This window comes from Lycorma delicatula, chromosome 4 (assembly GCF_047948215.1).
Source record: "Lycorma delicatula isolate Av1 chromosome 4, ASM4794821v1, whole genome shotgun sequence".
Lineage (NCBI taxonomy): Eukaryota > Metazoa > Arthropoda > Insecta > Hemiptera > Fulgoridae > Lycorma > Lycorma delicatula.
In genome coordinates, this window is record NC_134458.1 from 131,061,297 (window position 1) to 131,088,275 (window position 26,979).

At 30.9% G+C, this 26,979-nt stretch overlaps 2 protein-coding genes across 4 annotated transcripts in view; one reads left to right on the plus strand and one right to left on the minus strand.

Annotated features, from left to right (window-relative positions):
• Positions 1 to 372: 372 nt before the first annotated feature.
• Positions 373 to 19,490, minus strand: LOC142322939 (deoxynucleotidyltransferase terminal-interacting protein 1). 2 transcript variants are annotated; one of them, XR_012755971.1, is made up of 10 exons: positions 19,367 to 19,490; positions 18,964 to 19,157; positions 18,658 to 18,870; positions 15,810 to 16,019; positions 10,405 to 10,551; positions 9,018 to 9,208; positions 8,731 to 8,869; positions 4,439 to 4,514; positions 2,343 to 2,625; positions 373 to 418 (listed from the first exon to the last, which is right to left on the minus strand). XR_012755971.1 is itself a non-coding variant. In XM_075362030.1 (8 exons), the coding sequence occupies exons 2-8, from the start codon at positions 19,132 to 19,134 to the stop codon at positions 4,434 to 4,436; spliced, it is 1,152 nt and encodes a 383-aa protein (XP_075218145.1). In that variant the 5' UTR covers positions 19,135 to 19,157; positions 19,367 to 19,490. The 2 variants fall into 2 exon arrangements, 1 of the variants encoding a protein (XP_075218145.1); XM_075362030.1 differs by lacking the exons at positions 373 to 418; positions 2,343 to 2,625 and having other exon boundaries at positions 4,434 to 4,514.
• Positions 19,491 to 23,165: 3,675 nt separating this feature from the next.
• Positions 23,166 to 26,979, plus strand: part of LOC142323872 (serine/threonine-protein kinase Chk2-like) — a 45,393-nt gene continuing 41,579 nt past the window's right edge. For both annotated transcript variants that reach the window (XM_075364171.1, XM_075364172.1), the window contains exon 1: positions 23,166 to 23,489. In XM_075364171.1, the coding sequence (XP_075220286.1) occupies positions 23,312 to 23,489 (178 nt within the window). In that variant the 5' untranslated portion in view covers positions 23,166 to 23,311. The remainder of the gene's footprint in view (positions 23,490 to 26,979) is intronic.

Here is a 26,979-nt window from a genome sequence, read left to right on the forward strand (position 1 = left end):
AAGTATTCAACCACACGTAGAATATTTACTAAGCAAGGGTAACAAAATTTAATGTATTAAGAATTAATTTCATATTAAAAAATAACATGTTCATTAATTTAAATATTGATATATAATAAATATAATTTGGCATACAACTATAACATTTATACACTACACTACAGGCAGTTAACATTTTGTTTGAAAATTAAGAAGATTTATGTAATTAAATAGAAATAAAAAAATTATTAATTAACAATAATAGTCAAATAAAGGGAAATGTATATATATATATATATATATTACAAGATTGTGAAACATATTTGTTTCCTTTAGCAGTCTGCTAAAAAAGTAATAATACAGATAAACATATAAATGCAATTTCTGATGGCGATAAAATCAAGTCGATTCATGTTTTTGTCACAAGCCTCCCCGCAAGCTAAAACATAAATAATATATACATATTTCATTAAATAAGAACAACTAAAATTATCATTACATAACAATTTATCAACTTCCACAACATAATGCAGTAACATAATAATGCATAATTATGCTATAATTAATCATATTCCAGTATTTCCTAAACTTCTACACACACACGTATTTTATTTTATTTTTTATTTTTTTGTAGTCCATATTTCCTCTGTACATAAATTCTAGCTAATTATATAATATAAACTTATTTAGCCACTCCACAAAGTACAAAATTAAAAAACATTCTTACCTTACTTTTTTTTCATTAATTAAATTTTTTTTTTTTATTTCTCCCATTAAAGCCCATCAGGGCTATGAATGGGAGGGGTGGTGTGGCGACTGGAACATCACTAGGCGGGTGGTCTTCCCTTAAGGGGTTGGGATGTGCTCAGTGGGATCACGTCAGGGTACAGATGGGACTGGCGAGGCTCACCCCAGATAACATCATGGGGTACATGATCCTAGACAGGAGAGAACGGGATGCCATGGAGAAAATGGTCGGTAGAAATCAGGGCACAAAGGAAGAGGGCAGACAGCCCTATGAGAGGCAGCTCTACGAGGCTAGGAAAAGGACTTGATGAGGATTCCTTGCTGTTAGCAAGTAATGTCCATCCAATGCTTGAAGACGCTCGATCAAGGGGATTTTTTTCCTTTTGTTTTACAGGAGAAGTAGGGTGAGATGCACCCATATATGCGTGAGTGACGGAATGTTATAATTTAACAAAAAGGGTCAAAGCGTGACGATGTGCAGGGCCAGGGAAGTAGTCTTTTTGCCTAGGGTGCTCAGGTTCGCCCACATTCAAGAGTGGGGGGGGGGGGGTCGAACTCCCCAATGATGGCATAAACAACCTATAAGGTATGAGTGGGTCGCAAAGTGAAGGATGTGTAAAACACACATCTGGGGAACTGATAGAGTAGGGACAGGATGGGTAGCTCCTTAGCGGATGGGATGGGCATATTGGCTATCCGGAAGAGGAAGTCAGTGAATCCTAATGGTTGAGGAGACCCCAGTGGGAAGGACCCAGACGGGGGCTAGCTAGACTGGGCAGAGACTGCTGCCACGACACTCCGAGGTGACTGTGTTTTGCTTAATGGCGAGAAACGGTTGCCTTGGGGATGTTTAAAGGAAAAAAAAGATGGAAGTAAGACTTTTTTTTTTTACAATAGTATAATTATGAAATGAAATTGCATATCATAGTTGTTTTACAGGTCATCTATACAAAAAATTATCTTCCATTTAATCTTAAGTGCTCTAACACAACTGCATAAGAAACCTTTTTATCAATCATCTTAAAACTGCAAAAGATAAAATTTAATTAATTTTATGCTCTTTAAAATTTAGAAATAATTTGTTTTTCTGAAACAACAATAATTTTAGATTCAAACTAAGGCTTTATATTAAAAGGAACCTTAAGATTAAAAATCCAAAATGCTATTTCAAAATTTTTTAACTTCTGCAGTATTTTTCTCTTTGCTATTATTTTTTTTCATATAAAAATGCAAAAGTCAATAGAAAAACGTATTAATGAATTTATTAATTAAAAAAAAACAAAAAAACAGATACATTAATAAACCACTAAATTAACTTTGATGGAGGAGGTTAAGCTGGTGTACCTGCAGTAAATAGTATTTAATATTCTTTATAATCACTTCTAAATTGGTTCATGACAGAGGTCTTAATGTCATCTACAAATAGAACATTATTAAAATATATGGTTATAAGTGTTACAAATATAAAAAAACTTATAATGGCTGCTACTACCCAAAGATGTCCTTTTCTAAGATGTAAGATCATCATCAGACTTCAAAGTAACTGGATAACCGGTTATAAAATATATAAATAAATATATATATATATATATATATATATACAATATAATACTTACCTGATATTTTAATCTGAATCAACAGCAAATATCCAGCAAGCATTGGGGAAAGGCTCGGGCTAATCTTCTGAATTTTCACTGCATGGTGTCGATGATGCTAAAAGAGCAGAAAGTGTTGCATGCGAATCAGCAATATCAACCGTAAGAGACGAATGTGAATCAGCCATTGCAGCAGAATGAGAAACTTCTGGTACTTCCACTTTTACAAATGGTGGAGGTGATTGTTGAGCCTGAAGTGATGGACAATCTAAGAGATCTAATGTTTCAGAAGGTGTAGATGGAGCTACATATAACAAATCAAAATAAAAACAAATGAAATACTTAATAATCCTTAATCTAATCTTTCTTTTTAATTAAAGATTTAACTGGTTTTTACATTATCAATTTTAAGCAATGTTTCATACATATGCAAATCAATGATTTGTTATAAATTATTCTAATATGTAAAATAAATTTATTCAGTATTTTAGGTTGCACTGATCTCTACAGCAATTAGCCACTAAAAAATGCTAACACATGCAATAAATTGCATGCCACATTCTTAACTTCAGAGATCTATGGAAACCAGTTCACAGAAAGCTGCTAAAACTTATTAATTTGTACCAAAGCCTTTAACTTCCAGATGCTGCTCTCAGAGAGGTTATGGGCAATGGGGAAAATTCTCATGGTAGTATCTTTATTTAGTTAAAATGAGAAAATTTGTTTCATTATTTTAATTTTACCATTTTATTTAATCTTCCTCATTTAAATTAAGGCAGACATCACATGTTTGTTAATATGAGGGATGATCAGAAAGTAAGTTACACCTCTTCTATGAAACAAACACATATTTATAAGACAATTTTTTTTTTCTATTGAACAAACAACTTTTTATCTATTTTTCAACATAATCACAAAATCTTTCTAAACACTTTTCATACCTTGCGACAAGTTTTTCAATTCCACAACCATAAAAATTTCATCCAATTTCCTTCAACCAGATGATGTCCTTCTCAAGGCAGATGAGACCACGCTTCCCACTTGAATTTTTGCAGTAACTCCTTTATCACATGAGCTGAATGAGGAGTAACATTGTCGTGAAGAAAAACAACCCCATCGCTCAATCTTCTGGGTCTTTGATCTTTAATGGCTTTACACAATTTTTTTTAAAGTCTCACAGTAAGATTCGGCATTGACTGTTGTTCCTTGGGACATAAATTCGCTGTAAACAACTCCATCAGAATAAAAAAAGACTATCAGTATAACCTTTCGAACAAGTGGGGATGTTTTCCCCTTTTTTTTTGGCTGCGGTGAATTTTTGTGTCTCCATTCATGTGATGCTCATTTAGTCTCAGGAGTGTAATGAAGCACCCAGCTCTTATCCCCTGTGATGATTTGTCTCAAAAACTGTGCATCAGTCCTGGAATAATGTTGAATAAAAGAAACAGCAACACCAAACATTGATGTTTGTGGTTGTCGGTCAACAGATGTGGCACCCATTGTGCAACCACCTTACAGTAATCAAGCTGATTGTGAATAATCGCAAATGCACTACCATAATTGATGTTAAGCTCACTTGCAATCTCTCTAATTTTAATTTGTTGGTTACTCAAGATCATTTCATTCACATGTTCCGCATTACCTGTTGTTTTTGCAGTTGGACGCCCAGCACACAGTTCGTCACCTACATTTGTTCTTCCATTTCTGAACATTTGGCACCATTCTGTGATCATGGGACAGAGCATTGCATTCTCACCATATATCTCAACAATTTGGTGATGAATTTCACAACAATTGTAATTTTTTTCCCACAAAAATCAGATACTGAACTCACTTCTATGCTGGATGAAACCTCTAGAGGACACACCATATTGATGACATTATACGTACTGAATGACGCATGGAATCGCCGCTGGGGGAGTGTGAAGACAACACAACCAGTGCTGCCACCACAAGACATTAATATATCTCTTTCAGTTCAAGAATACGGCAAGGGTGTAACTTATTTTTTGATCCACCTCTTGTATTTATTGAAGAAAAAAACACATACATCACAATTCAATGCATAAAACATTTAAATTATTCACATGCAATAATTATATATTATAATTACTAACCAGATTCAAGGGCATTACTTGGAGGAGTCATAGTTGAAGACACACATTCAACACCTAAACTTAAATTACCGGGAACCTAGGAAAAAAAATAAAACATAATTCACATTTAATTAATATTTTGCTTTCTAATATTTTTTATTTTTATTTTAATAGCTAATTAAGAGCACCCAACATAAATTTAAATAAGTAAAATGATGAATTTGAAACAAGAAACATGAACAATCAGTTTTAAGAAAACCAAAGTAATGAATAATTCTCAAGATAAAAATGACCTACCAAATATATTCTAAAAGGGCAGAAGTCAGTATATGCAGAGCTTTCCAAATATTTGGTTCAATTTTTTACAATGGAAAATTGAACTGTATGGTTTCAGAAGTAGGTATGCTAAGCCAGGCAATTATTGAGATGATTTATGAATACGAGAAGGAGTTAGAAAGTTTCAGTTTTTAAACCTATATACATCCCACTTTTGTGAGATACAGACTTTAAAAGAGAATCACAAAAATGATTTATAAGTTCAAGAAATTATTTCAACAAAGGTGCTTGAAAAAAATAAATTAAAAAAATAACCCTGTGATATGTAACAATTAGATCTTGTTTTAAGAATGAATATTGAAAGATTCCCAAGAAGGATATGGGAATGAAAAGTGGATGGAAGAAAAACAGGGGAAGACCATGAAGGATAGTGTTAATGGAAGATGGCGTTCATAAGCAGGTAGAAAAAAGAACTAGTTGATCAAGTGTAAGATATTGGAAAGCTCTTGGAATTTTATGATACAAGAAGATCAAATCAACAGTAATTACTAATATTTAAAATATATGAAAATTCTGTTTTTACAAGATTTGCTTCATCACTGGAGTTACTACTGGAAGTATTGTTGAATTTTATACTAAATTCTGATTTCTTTCATGGTGTTTTATCACTAATTTATGCTTAAGTTTTTTTAAACAGAACACTTTTCCTCAACCAATTTAAACAAAACCAAGTCATAATTGGATAAAGTAAATCAGTACATAACAAAACATGACTGTTTTAGGAATAAATTACATCACTGAGAGGTTCTTAGTATAATAAAGTATCTATAAGTAAATTAAAAACACATTAATCTTAAACTATACAATTTCTTATCATAACAAATTAAAATATCTCAAGCCCATTCCATTGGCTTGAGATTAATTGGCTTACCAGATTTCATAAGATACAGATAGTAATGTGTAACTATACAACAAAACAAAAAACTTTCATTGAACCCTAATTATATTTTAATATACATATGCCAATAAAGCTGAAAAAAAAAAAAATCTTTAAATAAAGAGCATTTATCTCTAGCCTTTTAACCCAAAAAGATGTACAAGAATACAAAAAAAAACTTATTATAAACTAAACAAACCATGTAAAAAATTAAGATAATTACAGTTCCTATAAAATCCCCTGTGTTCATATTTCTATATTACAAATGCAAACAGATCATTTAAAACCATGTTCAAGGAACATTATAAGTTATCTACTGAAGCAGAACACTTAATTAAAGATGACAGTTAACAATGAAAATTTAAGAATTTTCTATGTTAATTTTAAGACAATATTCTTACAATTTTAGAAATTAACAGCAATTACAATGAATTAAAGTAAATTGAAAAAATACATGAATGATAAATTTTGTACACTAGCGTGCTACACAGAGATAAAAGGTACTATCGCGTTGGGCGTGCCAGCACATGATAGCTAAAATCCCCTACAAACCTGCGATAATGCGTTGAAATCCGTTTACTGGTTTGTTTTCAGTAGCAGTTAAAATGGAGTCGAGTACAGCCAATATGTCAACATGGTTAAAACAGCGCGCAGTGATTAAATTTTTAACAGCAGAAAATGTGAATCTGGCGAATATTCTTCATCATTTAAAAGCGGTTTATGGTAGTAAAACTGTTGACAAGATTACTGTGAATAAGTGGGTGTTGAAATTTTGCAAATGTGAAGCTGGTAAAGCAACAACTGAGGACCCACCTCACAGTGGATAACCAGTTTCTGTGACTAACAAGTCTTCACAGAAACAAGAATCATCGAAAGGAGGTGGACGATTTGCTTCAAAGTGACCAGGAAATCACCCAGCAACGCACCGCTATTCAGTTATGCATATCTAAAGAAAGAGTAGGCCATATTATCAAGCAATTGGGTTACCGTAAAATCTGTGCATGATCGGTACCATGCAAACTCCCTCATGCTCTCCGCAAGCTGAAGTTTGAGCATTATTCTGCATCTGCTATACTCACCAAATTTGGCTCTGTTCAACTTCCACTTTTTCCCTCATCAAAGAGGGATTTCAAAGGTAATCATTACATCACCATGAGGTGAAGGAAGATGTGGCCATTTGGATCCGAGAAAAGCCACCAGAATTTTTTAGTGATGGAATGCAAAAAATTGTCACACGTTGGGAAAAGTGTATCAATGTAAATGGGGATTATATTGAAAAATAAATACTGAATTTTGTAGTTAAGGTATTGTACTTTTATTCATTCCAATATTTATTTTTATTTCCAATATTTCTATTTTTTTATTTCATTCCAATATCTCTTTTCATTCCCATGCTATGCACATATGTGCAAAATTTATCAGCCAAGCCACGCATATAAACAAACAGAAAGATACGAAGTGCTACCAAAAGGTTCGGGGAATTTGAATTTTGCACACGAACCATTGCTGGTACGACCTGCTGCCGCTAGACGCGGCTAACAGTACTCTTTGTGAATCAGTGTTCCAACAGCTGTGACAGTGAGAGGCTGCATTGTTGACTTTTGTGCGGTTGTGTAACATTGTGTTTTACTGCTTCGGCGAAGTTCTAAATGGCAGATTTTAAAGAGCATAGAACCTGCATCGAATTTTACTTCACGCTTAAAAAAACTAGTACAGAAACTCATCGCATGCTTGTGGAAGCATTTGATGACAATGCTATGAGTAAAAGTAAAACTTTTTTGTGGTACAAAGGATTCAAAGATTGACGAACGACAGTCGATGACGATGAGCGTTCAGGAAGAAAATCAACAAGCGCAACACTGGAAAATATTGTCAAAGTGCAAGAGGCTATTGTTGCAGATTGTAGACAAACAATCCATGATGTTTGTGCAATCGTACAAATATCATATGGGTCCATGCAACGCATCTTGTCAGACAATTTGAACATGAGACGCATTGCTGCAAAATTCGTACCAAGACTGTTGAACAGCGACCAGAAACAAAATCGCGTAGCTGTCTGTAGTGAATTGAAAAATTCAGCAAGAGATGATCCTAACTGCATCTCCAACATCATAACCGGTGATGAGACATGGGTGTACGGGTATGTCCCTGAAACTAAGCAGCAGTCGTCGCCAAGTTCACCGTGGCCAAAAAAAGCAAGCCTAGTTCACAGCAACGTGAAGTACATGATGATTGTTTTTTTTTTACATTAAAGCCATTATCCATAAGGAATTAGTTACTCTTGGTCAAACTGTCAATGGGATGTTCTATTGTGAAGTTTTGAAGCGGTTACATGAAAGCATTAGGTGCAAACGTTCAGATCTGTGGGGTAATAACAGCTGGGTTCTGCACCATGACAACACACCCCCCTCACACATTGCTAGCCGTTCGGAATTTCTTGGCTTCCAAAAAGACGGTAGTGATTTCCCACCCACCCTATTCGCCTGACCTTGCCCCGTGCGACTTTTTTCTCTTTTTGCAAATAAAATTTCAATTGAAAGGCCATTGTTTTAACACAACTGAGGAGATTCAGGAAGAAACACAGAAAATGCTTCAAACACTTACACCTGCAGACTTCCAGGGATGCATGGAATCATGGGAAAAACGCTGGGATGGCTGTATCAAGGGATTACTTTGAAGGAAACAGTGGAAATTATAAGTTATGGTAAGCTATTTTATTTTTATGGTAAAATTCCCCGAACTTTTGGGTAGCACCTCGTAAAGTAAATTACTTTGAAGCTTAAATGAAATAACTGATATATAAGTACAGTAAATTTTTTATCGACAATTCTTTCATACAATATTCTATTAAATTTTCATTTGTTAATGTAATAACCTAATTCTCTGAAAATTTCACTTTCCTATTTTTCACTTTCTGCTTTGGTAGCATGAGGGAATCACAAGGTATGATTCACGTAACAAAATTTTAAGTGAAAAATACATTCAGGCACTTTTTTGCAATAGAATATCTAAATATTTTTAACAATTCATGTACCTCACATTACTAAAAGCAAAGATTAAAAAAATATTAATAAAATAGAATTCTAAATAATTTACTAACATCAGATGAATCAGAAACTTCAGTTAGATTGACTCCAGATTTTGAACGAACTTGTTCCATATACAAACGTATCTTTTTAAGCATGAATTCAGGAACTTCAAAACCCTTTAATTCAGTTATGACTAGATTAGGACTGCACCTGAAATTAATAATAAGATTTTACAAATCTTTTCAGAGAACTTTTATAAATAATTTCATTTAAATACTACAAATATAAATAAAATGAGCTCTGAAATCAAATTAATGTAATTATAATAATTCATTAAACTTTAATAAATTATACAAACCTATATTCTTCACTTTGAGCTAATTCTTTAATATCTTCAAACAACATAATATAAGGATTCCCTTGAGAAAATGGTATTATATTCACTTTTTGATTCGATAACCAATCCCAATCTTCTTGATCACCAGAATATTTAAATAATTCTGGGTGTTTCAAAAATAATCGACCTCGCATATGACCTAATCCTAACACCTGAAAATAAAACACATAAAAAAATTTGAAATTCATAAATCTTGTCATCATTCTAAAGTAACACAAATGATTAGTTTTCTTTTCATTATATGTAACATAAGTGTTAGATATGAATTTATTACTATTAATTTATAAAATTTGCATGTGTTCAATTTTTGGCAAGGTGTATTTATTCACTTGATTTCCATGCAGTTGGGCTTTTAGTTCAGGAAAATATTTCTTTAAGAACGTCATAGCTATATAAAAGTTTTTACAATTTGTTTTTACATTTTATTTTACATAAATAAAATTTCTTATAAATGTTAAATCTGGGCAAAATTTTTTGCCAGCCATAACTCATTAATGAAACATTTCTGGACCTATGTTTATATGTACTTTTTTCTTTATTTTTACATGTAGAATGAGCTGTCAAAGTATCTGCATAATCAGTTAAATCACCCTGTATAATACATTATTTTCAAATTTTATACTAGTTATAGGGCACTGCAATGAACTGATGCACTATGATCTGGTAAATCACTGTTGTGAATTAAAGCCACAAATTAGTCCAATACCCTCTTACAAATTATCTAAAAAAAAGAAATCTCCTTCTAACACATACATGAAAGACTTATACAATATACATCAAAGACTTTATGTAATTCATAATGCTTTTTAGTACGCAGTCATACTTACGACTCTTCTACATGGTCCAGCATTTAGGTTTTTAAACAGTATATTTTTATAATTTTTGTGCTTACTTTGTTAGACTTACACGGATACAAATTTATTTATTTTATCAATACATCTACTTTGTGATAAAAGAAGATAACAATCAAAAGATAAAGTCTTACAACTGTAATGGATCAAATAATTTCAAACTGTTAGGATCAAACGTTGAACACATTTGCTATGATGATTGTTTCATTCATTTAATCCATTAGCCAAAATAGTATTTTTTTTAATATTAACAAGTTGTAATAAACGATAATAATTTTCAAAAATGTTATGTTTTTTATCTAAAAAAAAAAAAAAAACTATAAAAAATGGACCAGATGGAAATTGCATTAATGCAAAGTTTCATCAAATCCAGATCTCTGTTTTCTACTGAATATGATTAATTACATTAACACTTATTTACATGGAATAAATTTTAATTTCACTTTCAATATTATAATAAACCTTATTTCATTAAAAGTAAATTACAAACAACTAACCTTAGTGGCTCTTTGTCCCAGTATAAAGAGTGTATCTTTAGATATTCGTGTTGGATCCCACCTGTCCTTGTATACTTTCTTTCTGCGTAATGAATGACTAGCCTCAGAGTCTGTATCTGATTCTTTTCGCTTTCTAAATAGTGGACTCTAAAAACAGAAACAGGTCTCTTCAAGAAGTTAATTATTACATTATATTCATCTTACATACCTACTCTATCTGTATAAAGTACAAATCGAAGTAATATATATATATAAAGCTAATTATATAATGTAAAACTAATTCAGCCACTCCACAAAGTACAGAATTAAAGTACATTCTTACCTTACTTTTTTTCCATTAAAGCACTTTCGAGCACATGCCCATCTTCAGTAATTTTTTTTTTTATAAATTTTACTTCTTTACATTTACACAATAGATGACATGATGCATTAAAATTTATAGAACAAATATTTGTTCAATCAATAACAAACATTTTTATTTAATTATTTAATTTCCTTTAACATGTTATCTAAATGTTAATACTGTACTCAAAGTAAGTATTAACACATAGATAGCATGTTAAAGGAAATTTTAATACATAAATTTAAAAAAAAAAAATTATATTGACTGAACAAGTATTTGTTCTATAAACTTTAATGTATCCTGTTATCTATTGTGCAAATTTAAAAAAGTGAAATTTATAAAAAAAAAAGGAAACATTACTGAAGATGGGCTTATGCCCAAAAATGCCTTAATGAAAAAAAGGGAAGGTAAGAATGCTCTTTAATTCTGTACTTTGTGGAGTGGCTGAATAAGTTTTATATTGCATAATTGGCTAGATTTTACGTACAGAGGAGATATGGACCACAAAGGATTTAAATAAATTTATATATATATATATATAAAAAATAAAAGTTAAAAAAAATACAAAGATTAGAACCCAAGACCTCTCAATTAAGAAACTGGAATGTTTACCAGTCAGCTGCTGCCCTGCTGTGACTGTATTAGAAATATATATATATATATATACATGATATAAAAAATATTCAACAATACTAAAAAAAAAAAAATGAAAATAATCAGAAGTTATTATTGAAATAAAATTTTATGTACTTATAAAATGTGTATATGTAATTTAATAGGTGTATAAGGAAGTCATATGGTGTCCACATCAGATTTGGTGAAATATCTGATTCTTTAATATTAACTGAAAATTACAATTTAGAATCGTATTATTTTTTAATTTTCTTAACAAAATCTTCTAAAATTGTATATTTATTTTTAAAAAGATAATTTTATTTAATTATTTGACAGAAAAATAAAATAACGGTATTCAGTTTAAAGTGATTGTTGAAAATTTTTTTCACTTGTGCATAAAATGCTTCTTACAACTGTTGTTACACAATGTACGAGGTGCGACAATAAAGTAATGAGACTGATGTGAAAAAAAATGTTGCTTACCGTTTTAGTCATGTTTAGTGTTGTCTCCTTCAAAGCAGTTCCCCTCTGAATGCACACACTTATTGCAGCGCTTCTACCATTGATGGTAACATTTCTGGAACTCATCTTCTGTAATATCCTCAAAGACCCTCGTCACAGCTTTGTGGACATCTTGTGTTGTTTGAAAATGGTGTCCCTTGACCGCCATTTTGACTCTTGGAAATAGAAAAAAGTCGCACAGAGCGATATCTGGTGAATAAGGTAGCTGTGGTAGTACTGAAATTTGTTTTGAGGTTAAAAAACGCTGTACTGACAGAGCAGTATGGGATGGCACATTATGGTGATGCAGAATCCAATTATCAGCAATGTTGGCACGGACACGAAGAACTCGTTTACGAAGTCTTCCTAAAATTTCTTTGTAGAAATATTGGTTAATTGTTTGTGCAGGAGGCACCAACTCTTAATGAACAATTCCCTTGGAATCGAAGAAGCACACAAGCATGCACTTCACTTTTGACTTTGACATGCAAGCTTTTTTTGGTCTGGGTGATCCCTTTGAGCACCATTGCGAACTTTGGCGTTTTGTCTCTGGATTGTATTGAAAAAAACCAACCTTCATCACCAGTGATAACACGGCTCAACAAATCTGGATTGATTTCCGTTTACTCTAACAGATCGGCTGCCACATTTTTCCGTGTTTCTCGCTGTTGTTGTTTGAGATTTTTGGGGACCATTTTTGCACAAATCTTTCTCATACAAAGATCTTCAGTTAATATTAGACGAACCGTTTCTCGATTGATGTTGAGTTCTTCTGCAATCATTTTCACGGATAATCTTCGATCAGATCATACGATTTCACGCACCCTGGTCAAGTTGACATCTGTCCGTGAGGTTGATGGTCGTCCACTGCGGTCTTCATCTTCAACATTCGTTCTGCCTTCACTAAAAATTTTATGCCACCAAAAAACTTGAGCTCTTGACATAACCTCCGCTCCAAAAGCCTTCTGAAGCTTACCATAAGTTGTCGTCGCGTTTTCACCCAATTTAACGCAAAAAGAAATGGCATATCGTGCAATATTTTGCGGTTTCATTTCTGTGACGAGAGACACAAACACATGTTAACTTATTACAGCACAACTCACGATTGAGCAGTTGCATCAATGTGCCGCTTGGACTAGAAGTAGCTTATAGACCAAGGTCAAAGATGGTGTGCCTATGCAAGCTGCAGGATTGCCACATCTTGCAAAGAAAAATCAGTCTCATTACTTTATTGTCGCACCTTGTACTATTCTAGATCAGTATTATTCGTATATTCATAACTTGCTGATTAACAAAAGTTTCAGATTTCTGGTCTATCGTATAAACAAAAGTTAATAATAATTAACTATTCTGTTTAGTGAACTCCTGTATACTGGTTAAAAATGTTAATTTTGACCTTACAGTGTAGAATAATCAGTTTTTATTATTGGATTATCTGGTTAATAATCAAAAATGAAAAAGAAACAATCATACTGGAAAAGGAAAGATAACATGAAGAAATATATCTCAAAAAAGAAAGTATTAAGAACAAGAAGAGAATAAAAAAATTAAGAGAAGATTATAAATATATAAATATAAACAGGAAGAAAATGTTAAAACCAAACTCAGAATGAAAACATTAAGAGAAGATAATAAAGAGTAAGAAAATGTTACAAAAAAAAAAGAATAAAAATATTAAAATAGGATGATAAATATAAAGGAGTAGAAAACATTAAGACCAAGGAAAGAATATAAATATGATGAATATAAAGAGAGAGAAAATTTGAAAACCAAAGAACGTGTACACAAATTAGGATCGGAAGAATTATATCAAACAGATGAGCGATTAAATGATTTGCAACAAAAAACAAATAAACAAAGTGATGATCAACTCTGACTTATGGAGAATATTGTCTGACAATATCAGAGGAGTAATGAACTAAAAGATAAGAACAATTTTTTTGCAATTTATTAAAAATCAGCCATGTATGCTTCAGTGTATATGTTGTTCTTGTATGGGTCTATTTTTCAGTCACTGTGTAGTTAACTTTAATGTACATAAAATTAAACAGACTGTTTTTGAAGACTTTTTTCAAAAATTTACAATTATAATTCAAAATTTGTTAATAATAAAACTTGCTTTCATATAAGTAAAGGTAAAATACCGAATTTATATACTAGCAATGGATTGAAATTTGTTAATATACCAAATTGTTTGCAAATTCTTTCTCCACTTCAAGAGAGAATGGTTGCACCTTATATTAATTTCATGCAAATTAGATCTTTATTAACTTTTGCATGAAATCCACAACTTGGTTTAAAAGTAAATGTAGTAAACATACCATCTGAAATAAATGAAGTGTTAAATGTATTGCCGAGAAATTCTGATCAGATGGCAACATTACAGATAAAGTTAAAAAGGCATTTTGATCACAAGAGCAATTATATATTTGAAACGATTCGCCCTGCTGTTGTCTGTGAAGCTCTAAAATATTTAACTGAAACACCACTTTACAAGAAACACAATATACAGATTGATGATAAATATTTACATCAGTTTCAGAGTAAGTACAATGAAAAAGTTAATTTCATAATAGATAAATCTGATATTAATGATAACATAGCAGTATGTCATAGTCAAAATCATTTAAGTATTTTGCATGATGTCTATTTTGATTCAGATTTTGAATTAGAGGCAGAATTAGATGAAAAAGTTATGTTAGTTGATAGAAATGAAGAGATAGTTAACAATGTTAGAATTATAGCTCCAGAACAAAGAAAAATAAATTATGTTTTTTAAAAAGAGACCTCGTTCTGTTTGAATTGCATATACACTAAAATGTGTATATGTAATTTAATAGGCGTACAAGGAAGTCATGTAGTGTCCACATCAGATTTTTTGTCAAAGTTAAGTTTGCAAAATTCAAGTTGGTCAAATTTGATATCATTGCCTTTATTTGTTAAATGTATAAATTTATACACTGTTACACTAATAGCTTTAGATTGTGTGAGTGGGATTTGTGTGTATTTCTATGAGGTGATTTGCAAAAATTAATTCGATTCTCTATAGTGCTTGTTTATACAAAATTAATAACATTATATCAGTTAAATAAAAAACATCATAAGAGTTCATATTTTAAAAAAATAAAAAATCTAACTGAAAAAATAGTCATAAAATTTTACAAAACCATCCAGAAAGTAAAGAAAATTTACACACAGCACTTGCACACGTGAACTCCCATCAAAAACTTGCCAACAGTTTCTGTTGTGCTGAGCAGTAAGTGTTTCTTATCTTCTCAAGTATTTAAAATAAAAATAAAGATTTGTTGTAAAAGTACTGAAATTAAATCCCAATCAGTTAACTGCATTTTTCAGGAACTCCTTCAAAACCAAATAAAATCAAGCAAACTGGAAATGTAAACTGATGGTTAGGATTTTCTGGAAGGATAAGTACTTGAATTTGATCGATTTAATAACAATAAATTCACACATACTGTGAAATATTTACTACATTACAAAATGCTAACACAAATGAAATAACCTAATGTCAGAGAGAGTGGTAGAAACACTTACCTCCTTGCTGCAATAATTCAGATACTGTTTAAAAATTTGACTAAAATATTCAAGCACTTACCATATATGGTCCCCAGTAAATTTCATTTGTTTCCTTAAGCAAAATAAATTTTATGCACTATCATTTCAAAGCAATGAAGAGCTCAGATACTAGTCACGGAGGTGGCTGGCAAAAATGTAAAAACAGATTTCTATAATAAAAAAATGTTAAAACAAGTGACACAATGTTTTATATATTTAAATTTAAATGGCAGCTATAAAAAAAATAAAGATTTTAAGTACCAAATAAATAATTTTTAATTATCAATAAATTTGTGATAGCAAAAAAAAATTGCTTACTACTTTCTGGATGACCCTCATAAAATAATTAGCATTAAAAAAAAGCTTTATTTACATTTGGATTATTCCTTCCAAATCTACAATCAATAAGACTTCCAGTTTCAGAATCACTAAATGGTGAACTCCCACGGGATAAGGAAGTTGCTGAGTAGATAAGTTTAGCTTCATCTAAAACTGTTCTACAAACTTCACGAATATGTTCTTCTGTCACACTTCCAGCACCAAGATTACCACGTATATTTTCAACTGCTGGTTTAAAAAATCTCTGTAAAGTATAATATATAATCTTATTTAGTAAAACCCAGTAATAATTTATTAAAATATTAATCTTATCAAATATATTTTTAAAACAATAAAATTTTACTCAAATAAAGCAAACAATAAGGTATAAATTTGAATAAAGCATGTTCTAGAAAGATGATCACTATCACTAGTTTAACCTTTTTTCTTAAAATAGATAAATATACATGAAATTTGTCCCTAAGTTCCAAATGATGGATAAATTAAAGTAGAACATTCATTATCTACAAAATAGAGAGGTTCTTTATAATTAAAAAAATAAATTACTTTGAATTCAAGTCAATTTTTCACACAACAATAACTACCAGAAAAGTACCTGATAAAAAAAACACAACTGACAGAATTTCTGATAAATAAAATAAACTAAATCTTAAAACCTGATAGTGCCATAACACAGAGTAATATGTACACACAGTATTGCAGTTAAAGTTTACCAGGTGATACAAGAATTAGCAAGGCTTCCAGGACAGCTATGAGTCAGCTATGAGCCACTACAGTCATGTTCAAGAGATACCTAAGGCAGTTACAATTTACTATCAGATTTTGAGTTAAAGGTGATCTCTACACAGTTCATAGGCTGCATTTTACTCACATCAGTGTCTGATCCCAAAATCTAGGCTAACCTAAAATTATGACCGGTGGACAAAAATAAATTCTGGAAACAAACACCTTGATTGAAAGATTTACTGATCCTTTTGTGAAATCTTACCATAGTTCCTGCAACAAGAGCTGCTATTATTTTCAAGCGAAATGAAGATAATATCAAAACATCTACTGTGTTGGCCTACTGAGATTTAGACTTGAGAAATTCTTACTGTACACATTTTTTAGAGGAGAATGTCATGTGGGATTCTGCGATGCATCTGAGTGGGAGTAGGAGGTGTGTCCGCCCCTCTCTTGTAAACCAGACCAGAGTCCATAATTTAATCTAAGTCTGGGATACGAACCAAAGTTGAGTTCAGTAAGGGAACTAGGACTAAATTTTGTTGTTGGAAGCAACATTTTTGGTAGTATGTTGTGTTTAAATTTGCCTCGAATTTCGAGACATTCACAGAAATTGGCTCAATAAAGTAGAACTACGCGCAGGGTTTGTGCTTCCGTGAACTTGGTTAGCTAGTTCAGAGGGATACAATGTAGGACATTCAAGATGTCCGGACGAGGCCTACAGTGAAGACAAAAGCTGAGTTAATAAATCACCAATGTAAATGTCTACCGAGGCATTTACATCAGTGACATCCCAATGAGGCCAGACTTATTACTATGAGATGTAAAAAGTCAGAGGGCAATAGACGACTCCCGTTAAACCCCATCAAGGCAAAGAACAGGGGGGGGGGGTGTGCCAACCAGAACATCACTATGTGGGTGTCTTCCCCTACAGGGTTGGGATGTACACCTTTATAGGTGAAAGAAAACAGAAAAGCAATAATTTTAAATCTAGTTTTAGCCCTACCTCTAAGCAGGTCATCGCATTTTTCAAATTGATTTGACTGTACAAGATTGACTTGTTGAAGATACAAGGCAGAGGCTTGCTGGCCTCTCACTTCACAAAAAGATGCCAAAATTAAGAATCATGTGTACATAATTTTATATATATATATGTTTGAAATTTTTGCCTGCCATATTGAATATTTTTTTTTTTAATACATTTTAATTTTGAAATTTTTAAAATTAAATATTATAATTAAAGTGATCAGCTGATCACTTAATCTGATAATATAATCAGCTGATCTAGCAATTTAATTTTTAGTAGTGTTTCATATTATTAGTTACTGTTTTTTATTATTAGTGTTATTAATTATTGTGAAGGCTGTTACTTTTTATTTGTTTTATCATTAGTGTTTGAGCCAACATTAACTGTTTAAAGTTTGTTATTGGAAATAATTCTGAATGTAATACAAAATTTAAAAAAATATTAAGGGACATTTTACCTCAATTTATTTCTACCATGATTTTTCTGTTTCTGCAACTTTGATTATTTATAACTCAAACACAAAGGTATTTATCAAGAAACATTTTCGCCTTTGTTTTTCTCATAAAAGTTTACATTAAAGTTCAGTATTTTAAAGTTCAAGTTTAAGTAAGTATTTTAAGTTTGGTATTTAGTTTATTATTAAAAAAAAAATTTAATTCAATATGTCAGATCTAAGATGACAGACAAAAATTTCAAACACAATATAAAGTAGTAATATGTAGATTGGCACTAAATTCTATCTCCTAGTATCACTCAGTTTTAAAATATGAAGTCATTTCCACACTCTTTAATATCACCATATATATATATATATATATATATATATATATATATATATATATATATATTAATAGATGAGTATGGAAACAATCAATCAAGATATCATTGAGTACAAACCAGTCAGGTATTTTTCAGTTAATGACTCTTCCAGCTAATGCCCAGTCATAAAATCAACAAAAACTGAACTCTGAACTTTAGTTCCTAAGTTTAAGTTTACACTCAATCACTTTCTGATGAAGATTTTCATAACATAATTTAACAAAACTGTAAATCAAAAATGAAACAATGAAAAGAATAATCAGATTATTAAATAATAAAGTTACTAGTAATTCATGCAACAAAATTTAGTTACCTCTAAATACTTCTTTAATACTGCATCAATCTCCTTGTTAATAGCTGCTTGAAGATTCTGGCGAAGTATATCAAGTGACTTGGTGGCATTTGTAACACAACGACCACGAAAACGGGAATGTGATGGTTGCAAATGGCGAGGTGCAACTCGAAGACCAGCTTGTGCATTAGGTAGATTATTTAAGATCACTTGACGCATGTTAAATGTATTCTTCTAAAAAATTACAACAGTCTAAATTAACATTCTTTTTCTTTAAATAAAGCAGATAAACAAATATATTCAATTTAAGCAACAAAAAACGCTTACCCACTCAACCAAGTTCTCTCCATGTTCCCCATCTCCAAACGTCTGTACACCATTGTGTTTAAAAGCAGGAGAACTTTGCTCAAATGATACTAGATTACTATCACTAACTGCAACTAAACCAGATCTATCTGGAATTGATTCCCAGGAAGGAGAGCTGCGATGCACTACCATCTTTCACTGTAACGATCTTAACCCTATAAAGATAAAAATTAAAGCATTTAATGATACAATGATCTATCTTAAGTAACAATAAAAACTGCTACAAACCACTAGCATTTAACGTAAACATCACTTTCACTGCAATACACGATTTAGTAAACAACTCCTAACCTACAAATCAATAATTTAATTCAACTTACGTTATGCCAATTTAAAGATTAACTGTTATAAAAATAATAAATACCTATTGATAAAACAGACAATAATAATTAACAGAAGTTAATTATCTACAAAAATTAACTCCACCACAGTTTATGCCATTATAAACAAATTCAATACAGTAAAAGTTTGAAAATTGCTTCTTCTTCTCCTACAGCTGTAAATCGTATGATATACGGAATAATACAGATTTTTAGTCGGACAGAATAAATTTTTTCGGATTAATTTTTTTATAAGCAACATAATACGTCGTAACAGATAAGGCTAATAAAAACTTGATGAATTTTTAAGAACATTTCAAAAGTTCCAGAACCAAACGAAAATAATAATTTACATTATACATCGTGAGTAAATTAAAAGTAACATTGTTATTGAGTTTCTAAGGACATTTTTTGGAAGCAAGCTGTACAGTTGAAGCAATAGAAAATACAGAAAACGTTATATTCTTTCAAAATTCGCCGTATATCCCTAGCATCACGTGAGATACATTTCCCATTATACAATAATTAAAATTAAAATTTCATATTCATTATCAGTAACCGCAACCTTATTTTTAACTGTAACTTTAAAAGTTAAGGAACGTTTGGGAAAGTTTCATTATTTCGTTCACATATTTGCATAAAAAGAAACTCCAGCTTCTGAATTAGTAATCTTTCGCATTTAGATGAATTAAGAACGCTACCTGCAGATCAATACAATGAACTACGGTTGTAAGTAGCATTCAGTTAGTAATTCTTTCCGCACGAAGCGTATGGTACGACCGACCGTAGCTACAATATTTCAATACTTCGTTAAATAGAAAGTGGTAGCGAGACTGCGGCTGGGTTGGTACCCAGTTCATACACAAAAAAAATTTACAAAGCCATAACCTCCTACCCCGAATGAAAAATACATCCACAAACTTCTTAGATTTCACGATTTTGAACATATTCAAAATCTAAACAAAACCTACCCTACCACAAAATTAAATTTTCACAAAAAACCTACTGGATAAACTACATAAAATAAAATAAAAGTTAAATATGCAGAAAACTGACCATATACTGCGAAAACTTCAGAGCAAAGAACAGAACAAAACAAAAAAAATCGTAATATTTACATTAACAACACTGAAAAAATTTCACATAAATCCAAAAAATTAACCTACAATATTTGTTATAACGATAAATAAAATTTTATGCAATATCAGATAAAAATTCACCTAAAGAGTGCAACAAATTTGATTTCTCTGAGATATGCACGTGTAAACTCGATTTCTAAGTCCATAATAAGTTAACAAGAAAAATAGGCTGCAACACATTTCAAACAATTCAAAGAACACACAAAAGGACCTCATTCAAACCTTAATTCTATTTTTCCAAACAACTTGATTGAGACAGACATCACATGAAAATCTTATGTATTTTGATAAACATCATAAGATATAAAGTTGAAATACTTGAGCAACTTAAAATACATAAACATATTAAAACAATATTCTAAATGGATTATTAATATAATTTAGATCACACATACTCTTCAAACACATGACAAGAAAATAAATGTTATACCTAATTTCAATTTGCACCATGCCAAAGAACACTACAACATCTAAAACTTCTAACATCGATTTCTAAAGATGTTTAATAAAGAGGAAAAGCTAAATTACATAAAAGCAAATTGAAAAAAAAAACATTTTAAAAATGTTCTTTCGTCAATTTTTAAACATTTTTCAATTTTTACACAGATTCATTCCCTGATGATGCTTATACATTGATTCAGTGAAACATGTAGGAAATTCATATGACAAATAATACTTTTATAGGATCCCACATCCTCAGTCATGATTAAATTATTAATTTAATTATACAATTCAAAAGTATTATTATGATAAAATTAAAGTAAGATATGTCTTATCTCAATATTCTGTACTAGGTGGTTTATGTTAATAGAATTTAAAATATCTATAATTATATACAGTCACACACACACACACACACACACACACACACACATATATATATATATATATATATATATATATATATATATATATATATATATATATATATATATATATATATAATTATTATTATTATTATTATGGCATACAACTTCACAGTCCAGTTCTTGCAGCAGTTAGGTGTTTGTCTATAACAAAGTTTCAGGATTATAAAAAAGTGATAGTTTAGGCAATTTTAAATTTACATTTTTTTAAGAATAGTTTATGATTTTCATGTTAGTTATAAAAATGAATACCAAATGATGATGCAGGATCCTGAAAAAATTGATTATTGGTGTTAATTTGGTAAGTTTACTTTGTTTTGGTGGTTAAGTTTTCAGTTAATATATATTTAAGTACAGAGTAATTTTAATACAATTAAATTGGACTCTACTTAAACTTATTCCCAACAATGTAATTCATGAAGTTATGGCCATTCTTCAATAGAATACATTATTAAAAAAATTAATTCATAAGAAAATAAATAAAGCTGGTTATTTAATTAAAAATTTGATCTACAAAAGCCTTTTGACTGAATTTAATCAGCAAAGCTCTAGGACGAATGAAATATAGATATGGGTGTAGTATGTACTAATTCAGTGAAAAGTCTACAATCACATTGAAATGAAATGTTAGGATGAAAAATGTAATTCTTATCCTTAAGCTTTAGTGAAAGAGTGAGAAGAGTTGTCCACTGTATTTAAGATCTTTTTAACTTAATTCCCTCCGTAAGGATCAGGAAATACTATGGAATGAGTGCAAGATGATTCAGTTCTAAGATGACAAATCTTTACCTTTCTATTTTCTATCACTAAGCAGTCTTTGCAATAGATGAAGATGATATTGAATGTAAGGTTTGTTAGTTATTTGAAGAGCACATATAACAGGTAGTAGATATCAATGCAGGAAATAAAATGTATTTACTAGTTAGTGAAGACAGACATACCATCCAAATAAATAAGTAAATTATATAATTTACCAGAGAGCAATGTTTTTTTGATTCTGATGATTCGAATGAACATGTTTAAAATAAAGTTTGGATACATTTATCAATGACCAAAATTTGTGGTTTATTGCTTGCAACAAATCTTATCTTTTAATAAAAGTTAAATTATTTGATATGCTGATAGAGTTTAGTGTCACATAGGTTCAAAAATCTGAATTGCATAATGTAATATGAACAAAGGATTGAGTCAACTGAGATGACTTTTGAAGAAGTGTGTACTTCCTTACAATCATGAAGCATAAGAAATAAGGCTATTCAAACTACAGTTAGTGTTAGTATGATGACTGAATACTGTTTGATGATAGAATTACTAATAAGGCTTGGGCTTGGATTTCAGCTTAGTGTAATATAATATATATAGAACTTTAATATGGAAGGCCCAAAAAGAGATGATTCCAAACCATGAAATGAAAAATATTTCCAATTAAAAAATTTGAAAATTCAGTTTATAATAAATGGTTTATGCTGTACTATAACAAATCTTCTGTATATTTTGTGAAAAATAGTATTAAAAAATGTTCACGTTAGTGCGGATTTTTCCTATTTTTTTCTTTGTAAACGTTTTCATACGTAATTTTTTTTTCAAAAACAAATTGATGAACTATTAAATAAATAATTTATTATTTGGGAATTGAAGCATTTATACGGCAAAATTACTTATTACGAGAACAGTAGCTGCAATGGTTATTTATGCGTACAATGGTTTGAGTTGACCAAGAATTAAACAGCGATTCCCAACGAATATTTTTTTGTAGTTCATCATCTTGATCACTAGGTTTCATAGTTTATTTTCAGAATACAAAAACTGTAACTAGCATTTGTGCATAAGAGATGGAAAGTAGCACACCTAGCGGAAAACACACGATTTTACAATGCATTTGTTGCTGCTGTTGTTGGCTTGTCAGTCATTAGGTAGTATAAACTTGTGTTCAGTAACGTTTCACCGACGTGCAGGGGTTCAATATTAATGTCATTTATTTTTTATGGTATTGCATTTAGTTTTAAACATCATGGATTTGGAAGAACAGTGCAACAAATCTCAGTTACCAGACACACAAAAAATTGATTCCGAGTTTGGGTCTTTGGAGGTTGAAGAATATTTGGATAATGAAGAAGTTTGGGGAAAGCTGTATCCTCTAGGATATAATTTACAACCCCGAGGTAAAGTTAAAATGGGTCTGTAGATGTAGGTTAAGGCTGGTATTTGTTTTATTAAACAAGTTAGATAGAGGCAGTTTTTGGCAGACTGGAAAGTTAATTCATAAATTTAACAAAATTTTGTTTTTCTTTAACTGAAATTTAACGAGTGTATATATATTTTTAATTAAAATAATTAAGTTGTTTTTATTCTTTAGTGATCCGCATTTTGGACTAGCTAATTTTGTTGAAAACATAACCAGTTACACCTGGTTGTACAGCGTAATAATGACAATAAATCGATTTTTTTTTAAATTTCATTCTTTATACCGGAAAGTTAAAAAAATATTAAATTCATAAAGACGCCATAAAAATATTAAAAGTGAGTAAACACATTGTGCAGTGATGTTTACCTTCTTTCCATGCTAATCGTAAATAAATATACTGAGCAAACAAAATTGAAACATTTAAAAAAAATGAATTGTAGTTTTATTAATCGGTTTTGTAAATATTTTTTTCCAAATTGTATACAGTTTCTCCTGATTTCTCTAAACATTACAAATAATATTTTCTTCTATATTATTTTTGCAAGGTCTTGGAAAATGTTTATTACATCCCATTTTTGGGTGCTTGGTCTTATTGAAATGACAGCGCTTCTAATTATATTCTATACATTTACAGATTCAACTGTTTCATTCAAGCAGGTTAGTAGTTATAGGTATAATTTCTTGCTCAATACATTTAAAAATCTATTTGCTTATTTGTTGGAAAGTAAAACCCTCTATAATAGTGGCCTTTTATTTTTATAGTGTCATGAATTTAATATTTTTAAACGCTGATATAAAGGATAAAAATAAAAAAAATTAATGTCATTGTTAGTCTGTACAACCGGGTCTAATCTGCTATGTTTTCAATAAAATTGGCTAGTCAGGTATAAAACTGACATTTGCTTTCATCTTGGTATTACTAATAGTAGTAATTATTATTTATTTTAAATAAAATTGCTGTATTACTGTTATTATATATAGAGTAGAGTAGAGTAAACCGAGAATACTAAAATATAATACTGGTAAATTATTAATAAGTATTCTGTGGGACTATAGTATTGTTTTTATGAAGAATAACACAATGTTTTGTGTAAAATAAAATTATTAATTTTTTTTAATTCATATTAATATTTATTTTCTTAAAAAAATAATACAGATAAGTTTGCTTCATTGTTTCTTATCGCAGCGTATGCAACATTTTGTTTCATATTACCTAATCAAAGCCTACTTGTAATGGTTGTAGTTGAAGAGCCACCTCTTCCTCCTTTTTTGATCAGAACATGCAAATCTTTGAAGTTTATTGCCAGGAGTGTGGTTGGGTTGTGAGAACATTAGTAGCAAGGCTGCTAGGCTTATTATTATTATTATTATTATTATTAGTCTGCAAGGCTTAGATAGTGACAGCACAGGAAGTTTGATAATGGATTTCAATTTGTTTAAGCTTTCATGAAGTTCATTTATAAAGTTTTTTTTTAAATAATGGTGTTTTGTCCATGTTAAACTTGTGTATGTATGTCACATAGCCATTCACAAGATTTATGTTATGATCTCATAAAACATATAAGAGCCTTTAAATCTAGCTACAGATTTGGACCATAATGACATCACCTTTTTTTTATTAAGTGGTAAAACCTTGTTATACTGGTTTATCTATTTTCTGGTCAGTAGCAGGTGTGTTGTAGGTTGTTGATAATTGATAATAGAACTATCTTGTTTTGTAGCTGATTGATCAGTACTATCCTCAATTTTTTTTTCTTGTTGAGTTTTATCAAAACTTTATTCTGTGTACTACTGTACTGCTTTCTTATCTTTTAGAGATAAGTGTGTAAAGCTGGTTTTTATATCTTTAAGGTACCACTTATGTTTTCACAATTATTATTTTTTACTTTTTGCAAGAAATTGTCTACGAGGGTGAATCAAATGTAAACTGTATTTTGCTATTCTATGCAGCAATCGGTTCCAAGCTGGATGGTGGAGTGCGGAGTTAATGTTCAGTGTGTTAGAGAGGGGGAAGCAGCTTGGTTAGCTCCTCCACTCTGTTGTGTTGTCAGTACAGCCATGAGTGAGCAAGAGGCTCCGTTGTCTCTTACACAATATGTAATCATAAAGTTTTTAACTGAAGAAGGTGTTAAACCAGCACAAATTTTAACTCATTTAAAGGTACAGTTTGGGGATGCAACACTGTCCCAGAACTGAGTGTATATGTGAGCCAGACAATTTAAGAGTAGGTGAGAAAGTGTAGAAAACGAAAGTCATGATTGCAATCTAAGTTCAAGTCTCACTGGTGACAAAATCTGTGCCGTTTGAGAGTTTATCAAAGGTGATTGCCAGTTCACTGTTGCAGAAATCACATCAGAAGTGGGTATCAGCTATGGGAGTGCTCAATCCATTATCACTGATCATCTTGGCTTTAGAAAAATTAGTGCTTGATGGGTTCAATGGTTGTTGACTGAAAATCAAAAACAGGTCAGGATGGAGATCTGCGAGAGACTTCTGAATCGATCGTCACATGTGATGAGACATGGATCCATCATTACATTCCGGAGTCAAAAATGGTGAGTAAGGAATGGCGAAGGTAGGATGAGGGCTATCCAGTGAAGGCCAAAACCCATCTGTCAGCCAGAAAAGCTCTTGCAATTATTTTTTTTGATTCGAGGGAAGTCTTGAGTCAACAAAAATCTATCAAAACAAAATACGGGGTATGCCTATATATGTCAACCTTCTCCATGACAACGCCAGGCTGCACATGGTGATTTTTACAAGGGATAGATTGGAAAAAATGCACTGGGAAACCCTTGACCACCCTCCCTGCAGTCCAGATTTGTCCCCCTGTGACTATTTTTTGTTTGCACCCTTGAAAGAATCACTTGGAGTGGAACAATTTGAAAACAATGAAAACTTTGAGGAGTGCGTGATCGTTGCAATTGGTTGCAGATCGTTCTCAAACTTTTTATGAACAAGGAATATTCAAGCTTCCAAATCAGTGGAAAAAGTGTGCAGATCATGCAGATGACTATGTAGAGAAATGATGAAGGTATGAATTTTGTATATTGTTAATCAGTAAATTTATAAAATAAGATTACTGTTATATTTGATTCACCCTCGTATTACAAATATTTTTGCGTTTTTTTTTGTAATTGTATTATTAAAGGTTTTTCTTTTATATGAATTCTAGTTTTAGAAATAGTTTCTAAATTTTATGGTACTTATGTTTAACGCCACTGCAGCTACAGCTGCTGTTTAGGTTATATTGACTTCGTGTATTGACAAATCGTACGTGTATCAAAATAACCTAACTAAATATAACCTATGCTCGCTTTGCTCACTAACCTCTTACGTATTAACGCCACTGCAGCCACAGCTTTATTTGCTATAACATTAAGGTTATATTATTAATAAGTTGTATATATTATGCATATTTAATGTTAATTATAAGAGGTTAGAGAGCGTAGGTTATATTTAGTTAG